The sequence below is a fragment of the Dipteris shenzhenensis genome, chromosome 2, assembly GCF_047967505.1.
Source record: "Dipteris shenzhenensis isolate YYH24624 ecotype China chromosome 2, Dip_SZ_1.0, whole genome shotgun sequence".
In the NCBI taxonomy this organism is placed as follows: Eukaryota; Viridiplantae; Streptophyta; class Polypodiopsida; order Gleicheniales; family Dipteridaceae; genus Dipteris; species Dipteris shenzhenensis.
The window spans coordinates 2,762,699-2,770,921 of NC_141597.1; the positions used below are offsets into that span (position 1 = coordinate 2,762,699).

The 8,223-nt window shown below is 40.8% G+C and overlaps 1 protein-coding gene across 1 annotated transcript; it reads left to right on the top strand.

Annotated features, from left to right (window-relative positions):
• The first annotated feature begins 3,210 nt into the window (after positions 1–3,210).
• LOC147904232 (4-coumarate--CoA ligase-like) lies at positions 3,211–6,132 on the top strand. The gene is made up of 6 exons (XM_087385420.1): positions 3,211–4,387; positions 4,586–4,784; positions 4,874–5,019; positions 5,159–5,226; positions 5,354–5,456; positions 5,544–6,132. The coding sequence occupies exons 1-6, from the start codon at positions 3,332–3,334 to the stop codon at positions 5,658–5,660; spliced, it is 1,689 nt and encodes a 562-aa protein (XP_087241546.1). The 5' UTR covers positions 3,211–3,331; the 3' UTR covers positions 5,661–6,132.
• Positions 6,133–8,223: the final 2,091 nt, after the last annotated feature.

Below are 8,223 nucleotides of genomic sequence, written 5' to 3' on the forward strand. Positions count from 1 at the left end.
GATGTAGAAGAAAAAGTAAGAATATTGCTACCCATTATTTGACACATTACAGAGTTTTTGAAGATGCTCGCTAAGGAGGAAGTAGAAGGAGATAGCGCAAATGAAGAATGCCCATGACAATACCATTCAAGCATCAATAAAGACTCTAGATGACGGTCTTCAAACGAGATTGAATGAGGATGGCATCCAAGCAACAAGTGATGATGAATCGAACATTCAAACAAACAAGTTGCCCATTTGTACATAACACATTTGTAAAGGTAGAATTGAGTTATTGAAAAGGATGCGTGTCAGACTCTTTTGTACAAAGACTCAAGAGCAATATCTCTTGTAAACTGCATGACAATGTAAATTTGTAAGCATAGCTTATATTACTATTTTCGAAGCACAATTAAAGAGTCTTCCATGCCTCTTGTCTATTTTAACCTTTAAATTTTTTGGGACTTCAAGAGGGTTACAGTTTTCTACATCAAATTTTAAGTGCATTCTTTTGGATTAAATTACATTAATGTCTTTATTTTGAATTTAGTGATTTTTTATGGATTTAAATTAATAACTCATGATTTTTTTTAACGTGAATAGAATTGTTAAAAGCAAGAAGCACAAAAGTAGGATTTAATCGAAGTTTTTGCATTAGTAGTGCACCATTATAGAGACAGATTTTGAAATTGATTTTGTGGAAATGATAGTGCGAAAAAGTGAACTTTTGATTCTCGAATTAGATTTTCATAAAGTAAACTTTTCATTTGGAAGGATTTTTTGGATTAGTCCAAGAGTAGACATATGAGTCCAAAATTAATGAAATAAGTGTTAAAGAAGCCTTGAACGCACGTGATATTGACATATTATACTAAGTGAACCCCCCTGAGGTAATATGAGGATAATATGAAGTTAGTTGTGCAATGGGTAAGGCTAATAAGAGGCTGTTGGAATCCTGAGGGTACAATTTAGGTCAAATTAGGTAGAATGGGTTGTTCTTGCACATGTGTCAAGCTGTGCATTGGATTCTTGGCCCATAACTATGTGGTTAGCTTGAGGTGAATTGTGGATCAATGATCACTTTTTCCTTGTAAGCTCAGTTGGAGGTTAGTGCTTCTTAGGGATTTCAAAGGACTCATACCAATCATTGCTGGTGCATGGCCTATTTACAAGGGGTGGCCCCGTTGGTCATTTAGTATGTAAGGAATTGGATGTCATTCGAGGAAGAGGCTTGACTGGATGATTGTGGTGATTTGGCAGTTTCTTTGCTTAAGACAAATCTATTAGATTTTGGTGTGGTCCTTCTCTCATCATCATTTATAGGGTTTATATAATTGGTTGTTTTGTGGTGTAGGCTCGGATAGCATGCGCATGTGTTTTTTTCGCTCTGAAATTGTATGTCTATCTTTTTTTTGTATTTGACTAACCTTTAATGCAAGCTGGTAGTTTAACAAAAATACAATAAAATTGCATGTAATTAAAAAGAAATTGAGAACATAGGACAAGGATAACATACTTGTATCAACATTCTAAAGAATAATAGAAAATGACTTTGCAAAGGCACATAAGTTGGAGATGCCATCCGTCTAGGTGTGCAAATGTTTCATTATACATTTGCATAGATTGATGCCATATTATTTTTCTTGTGCAGGTATTTGTAGGTTGGGTGTGGTCAAATTTACGATATCAATTTGAGAGGTTAGAAAGATCCATTTTGAAAGCATGGGTTTAGCTCATGCAAAGCGTCTTTTTTTTTTATAGTAGAATGTATAAACTATGCTTTCCACCATCCTCACCTAACCTTCTTTACCGTATAAGAAAAGGAGATAATAACACATGAGACTTATAAATGAATGTGAACGCATCCAAAAACGTGAAAGTAGCCCATGTCATGATGGGGGCAGGTAGGAAAAGTGTACTTTTTCTCTCCACTAAAGGAGAGGAGTAAGAGTGGCTTGCACCCGCCCTCCACGATGGATGACAGAAGTAGAGCGAATGTAGTGGAGAGAGAATGTGATGTGGAGGGTACGTAAGGATGACGAGCAAGCAAAGCCCAAAAGGGGAGCTGCTCAGTCATCTAAGGTTGGTCAGTCTGTGCGATAGAGAGGTTAGGTTGGAAGGTCCAATATATGTAAGGTCGGCATTAGATTAGGTGAGGCTGGACTCTCAAGAAGCGTGGGAGAAGACATGTTTGTTTTAGCCGCGATACGTAAGAGGTTAATACGTGCGAATTAGGTGAAGGAGGGCGACGGGTGGTGAAAGGTCAGCGAGATGCTTGAGTGGGTGAGGTTGGAAAGGCAGGCACAATGGCCACGGGCTACCATCGGTTGGGGCGCGTGCACAGACTATGTGAACAAGACGAGTGTTTGTTAAGGGTTGTTAAGGACGATGTTGAAACTGTAAGGTTCTAGAAAACCATTTTTTTTCTGCCCTTGGGACGCTTACAATTTACAATCGCTCGGTTTTACCTGAATTGAAGTAGAAGCTAATAGCTTTAAGAACCTTCTTAGGGACAATGTTGAAACTTTAAGCTTCGGGCATTCCTAACATAAAATCATTTTTTGCCTACGCTTACAATTTACAGTTTGTACTTCAATTGACGTTCAATGAAGGGACAATCTGGACGCTTACAATTTACAAATGTACTTCAATTGATGTTCAAGCTAATACACTTGAAGGGGACTTTGCTTACAATTTACATTTTTTTCTTCAATTAAAGTTTAAGCTAATCCACTTGAAGGACACTCTTCAACTTTGGGGACAACGGCTCAATGGCCCTCTATCGAGCATCTTTCTTTATCTAATAAAATATATTTTCCTGTTCGCAAAAAAAAAAAACTTTGGGACAACATGCCTGGATTATCATGGAATTGCTCTTGTATCATCTTTCCCAGAAAGGTACCCTCGCTCATGCAAAATTGCAACTTTTAATGACCAAGAGGATCATCTCCTCATACTTTTGTGACAGACGGAAGATACTCTAATCAAACAAATTCTGTGGAATGAGGCCACATCAGCAAGTCAAGAAGTTGCAAATCAGAAGTATTCTTATGAGAACATCCTCTAATCAAACCAATTATTCTTTCTCATGCCTTCATGCCTCTGGGAAATGAAGTCACATTGCAAGTCTTCTCTGGGTAAAAAAGTCACGTAGCAAATCAAGAACTGCCTCTAAAGGGATGCCACGTCAACCCACTACGCGTAATATGGGGACTGAACGTTTCAGCCAAGCTAAAACCATCTTTGCGCTCCCGCAATTCTAGCTCACCTGCTCTCTGTATCTGCTCATATTTCTCAGTTTCTCTACCCTTCTTTGTACTCCTTGCTCATTCCTTCTGTCTGATCTGAGGCCATGGCTCCCCCTCCCTTTGCCAACCCAGTTCCCTCCCCTTCCCCTCCCCCTCCTTCTCAGCCTATGCCCCAACTTGCCACCCCACACTTGTTCAGATCCAAGCTCCCCGATATCTACATCCCCTCCCACCTCCCCCTCTCCCATTACTGCCTCGAATACTCTTCCCAATACGCCCACAAGCCTTGCCTCATTCAAGGCACCACTGGCCACGTCTACACTTATGCCGAGGTGGAGCTCTACTCCAGAAAAGTTGCTTCAGGCTTGGCCACCCTGGGAATCCAGCAAGGCGACGTGATCATGCTCCTGCTGCCCAACTGTGTCGAATTTGTTCTTGTCTTCCTTGGAGCTACCTCTCGCGGCGCAGTCACCACCACCTGCAATCCTTTCTACACGCCCGGCGAGATAGCCAAACAGGTCAAGGCATCCGGTGCCAGGCTTATCGTTACCCAGTCCGCCTACGTGGAGAAGCTCGCTGATATTGTAGTCTCTGAACGTTTGCGAGTGCTCACCATCGACGAGCCGCCCAATGGAGACAACTACCTGCATATTTCAGCTCTAATGGAAGCTGACGAAACCACATTTCCTGAGGTTGAGATCCATCCTGACGATGTCGTTGCTTTGCCATACTCTTCGGGAACTACAGGCCTCCCCAAGGGCGTCATGCTCACCCACAAAAGCTTGGTGACTAGCGTCGCCCAACAAGTGGATGGAGAGAATCCCAACCTTTACTTCACCTCAGAAGACGTCGTTCTCTGCGTCCTCCCCATGTTCCATATCTACTCTTTAAATACTGTGCTTCTGTGCTCCCTCAGAGTTGGCGCTGCCGTGGCTATCATGCCCAAGTTCGAGATCGTAGCCCTCTTAGAGGTCATTCAGAAGCATAAAGTTACGGTGGCTCCATTGGTGCCCCCAATTGTTCTCGCCTTGGCGAAGAACCCCATCGTTGAAAAATATGATCTCTCAAGCATTAGGATGCTGATGTCTGGAGCTGCTCCACTCGGAAAGGATCTGGAGGACGCTTTCAAAGCTCGAGTTCCCCATGCTACGACTGGGCAGGTAACCACAGTTGAGCTCTCTGATACAGTACTAGAGCTAGTGAGTAACCGCATTCACGGGTCGTCGTAGAAAATTAACAAAATCTGAAGCGCCAGTAGAGCAAAGAGCAGATTCCGCTCGGCAATCTAACCGCAAGATGAATCCTCGACTGTGAGGTAATTGATATATTTGCTTCCAAATGGATGGGCTACAACGCAGGGTTATGGGATGACAGAAGCTGGTCCCTTGATCGCCATGTGCCTGTCTTTCGCCAAGCATGCGATCCCTGTAAAGGCAGGATCCTGCGGAACAATTGTGAGAAATGCGGTGGCGAAGATCGTAGATCCCGAGACCGGAGTTTCTCTTCCTCACAACGAACCTGGAGAGATATGCATCCGGGGTCCCCAGATCATGAAAGGCGAGTGCGCTGTTTTGCAGTTGTTCGACACCAAGACCCTTAAATTCCAGCTGGCTTACCGCTCCACTTGTGCCGTTCATCCCATGCAGGTTACCTCAATGATCCGGTCTCCACTGCCAACACCATCGACGATGAAGGCTTTCTACACACGGGTGACATCGGCATTATAGACGATGATGAGGAAGTCTTCATCGTCGATCGGGTTAAGGAAATCATCAAGTTTAAGGGTTTCCAGGTATGGTGCTCTAACGCGGATGCCGCGGATCCTTCTCTGCGGGCTAATAACGATTTAAATACAGTTATCTTCGAAATGACATCGTTCTTTCCTTCCCTTCATCCAATGAAAGCCTGATTCTCCCGCGTTGGCTCGTTAGGTTCCGCCGGCCGAACTGGAAGGCATTCTCGTCTCGCATCCTCACATCGCAGACGCGGCGTGTGTCCCGTAAGTATCTTGACTTTTGTAACAGGACAGCTGATGGGTAATTGGCATTTAGCGTGTGTACCCTCGCCCTACCTCCCACTTCCAAAAAGCCTTGTCAGAAATATCTGTCTTGTAATCGTGATCGCAGCAAAAAGGATGAGACAGCAGGGGAGGTGCCTGTGGCATTTGTTGTCAAGGTGGAGGGAGCTATCTTAAGCGAAGAGGAAGTGAAAGAGTATGTTGCCAGACAGGTGAGTATACAACTCAATATACTACGAAACGAGCGCGACGGATACGCCATGGTTTCTAAGATGTGTCTTGCATGATGTTGTGCGCAGGTGGTATTCTACAAGAAATTGTATAACGTGATCTTCGTCGACCACATTCCCAAGTCACCGTCGGGTAAGATATTGCGCAAAGACCTGAGAAAAAGATTGGAACAGGACACGCATTAGTCTTGATGGTCTCATTAACCAACGATCCTACGCAAAGATGAATTCAGCATTCTCGATTCCAAAAGAGGTTGTGTATTCTTCCCTTTGAGAAACCTACGTAGGGATAAGGGGAGAAACATTCCTCGGTATGAAGAGCTGCAGAAGATCCTGCCTATACAGCAATAACCATTTGGAGCACATATTGAAGGTGATAAGGACCCATATCTTATGGATTGTTACGATGAAATTGTACGCCTTTTCTACAAGAGAATGCATGCTCCCCATCCCTAGATACTAGTGGAAAACAATGATAAAGTTATGTCGGTTGTAAGGCTTTCCCAATTAAGAGCCTTTAGGTTGCTAAGAGAGATGTGCATTCCAATTGGGATCTCATGGATTCACTTGAGATTTTCCATGGGTCTATGTATATATGAAATGGAGTTTTGGAGTTTTGAATCTTCAAGTAATCAACTCATTGGTAGAGTGTAGCATGCGAGAGTGCACTCTATAAAAAATTCCAAATAAATATTGAATACTACACACATACATGCACAATGCAATTTTCACACCATTTCTAATATTCAAGTAGTCATAACTCAATATTGCTTTCAGGGTCACATGGAAGAAATTCCCTTTTTTTATATAGAAAGTTCCAAATGAAAATTAAATGCCACACTAAGAAGGGGATATGAAAAGAGGCTCAAAATTGATGAATTTGCTATAAAAATATGTGTAAGTGTGTCATTTTCCCATAAATCAACCTAGATAATAGTTATTATTAAAACTTTCCAAGTGGTTAAAACCATTAAGAAAACAAAATCAATGCATCTACATACTAAGATAATAATCCAAAATCAAGAAAGTCTGATTTTTAAAAGTCCTAAGGTCAATCTCATACTTATAAATTGGTCTCACCACTTCTTGAGGGGAAGGTGTGATTGGAGAAGTGGCCATGTTTCCTTTCTTCTCATACTTTCTTTTTTTTTTCATCCACACGAAGACCCATTGATAAATATCTTAATCTTTCCATAAATAGAGCTACAATGTTAATATGGAGATTTCTAGAAATTATATTTTTTATTTGCTCTATTCCTTTGAGTTGTGATGCAAGTATACATTTTCATTATCAAATCAACTCCATAATAGATGCCATAATAGATGCCAGACTACTACACACGAGTCTTGTTCTGATAATTAAGCATCGATGTTTAGTGTGCGTAGTGCACTAATCGTCGGTACATACATCGGGATTAAAAAGGTCGGTATATACTAACCTTTGACAGAAGTGTTGATGGTCAGTATAGACTAACTCATAGGGTCGATGTATATTGACTAATAACAGAATTGTAATGGTCGGTATATATTGACTCTGAGAAGCTTTCCTATAACGATCTTTGACAGAGAGTGTTTTTTCTATACCGACCTTTAACAAAGAGAGTTTCCCAATGATTAAAAAAAATATTTTCATACTTTGAAAGAATAAAAATACAAGAGCATGTATATCAAGTTTGAAGCTCATATATTCATGTCCAAGTTTGAGATGAAAAAAATCAATCAAGAGCATTTACATCATGGCTTCATCCTAAGCCAAGTCTTGCATGCCAAATAAGTCTATCTCCAACTCTATACCCAGTTGATCTCCTATATCATCATCATACTCTCGCATCGTACGTTCACCTAAGACTTGATCTTGTAATTCCCCTTTTTTAATAAAGTCGGGTGATTCTTGGTCGTCATCTTCTTCCTCAATATCATGATCTCCATCTTCCTCCCGTACGATGTCATTATGTGCATCTTCTTCTTGGCTCATATTGTGACCTTTATCTTCTTCACTAGATCCATTTAGATCAATCGGATCTGGCATTGGTAGTGGCATCTCCATATCCACATCTCTATCTTCAAAAATCTATTTACTTCGTGGTGCAACTTAGATCACATACCACCATCTTGGATCAAAACGATCTGGATGAAAAACCACCTATATTGAAGATGGGTGTCAAATGCCATCAATTATATGAATTTATGCTTAAGTAGATACGAACATGTACCAATTGATCTTTAAAAATAAAAGCATTCAATTAATTAAATCATTATTATGCACCTACTCACAATGCTCAAGAAGAACAAAAGTATCACTTTCATCGGTTCAGAGTTTGGTGGAGTCTATCACAAAGAAACCACTACTATCTTTCCTCACTATAGCATGGGGACCATTGTAAATAGTTCTAAACCATTTTACATCAAGAATGAAAATACTTAATCTTCTAAAATCAGTTTCATAGATTTCGTATATGGTCCCACAATAATCCAACTACAAGGAGAGAAGCTTGGTATCCTAAGCACTTGCTCGACTATCTTGTGTGAAGTTAGCCATGACTCCACAATCATATGTGACTCTCTTTAAATCAATGCATTCCACGCAAAAATATCATCCATATGACCATAATGCACTATACTTTTTGTACTACAAAAGAGCATCATTAAAACAATGAGGATGCATATGTTTTATAGCATATATTGCCACAAATAACTTAATTACATCAAGAGGTAAGAAACTTATAATGCATCATACATCCAAATGAAA

Excerpts from the sequence above, each read along its gene's own strand:
- LOC147904232 (XM_087385420.1), top strand. The coding sequence starts at position 3,332 with ATGGCTCCCCCTCCCTTTGCCAACCCAGTTCCCTCCCCTTCCCCTCCC. Across the intron at positions 4,388-4,585 it reads CCCATGCTACGACTGGGCAG|GGTTATGGGATGACAGAAGC; the intron begins GTAACCACAGTT and ends GCTACAACGCAG. Across the intron at positions 5,020-5,158 it reads TCAAGTTTAAGGGTTTCCAG|GTTCCGCCGGCCGAACTGGA; the intron begins GTATGGTGCTCT and ends TTGGCTCGTTAG.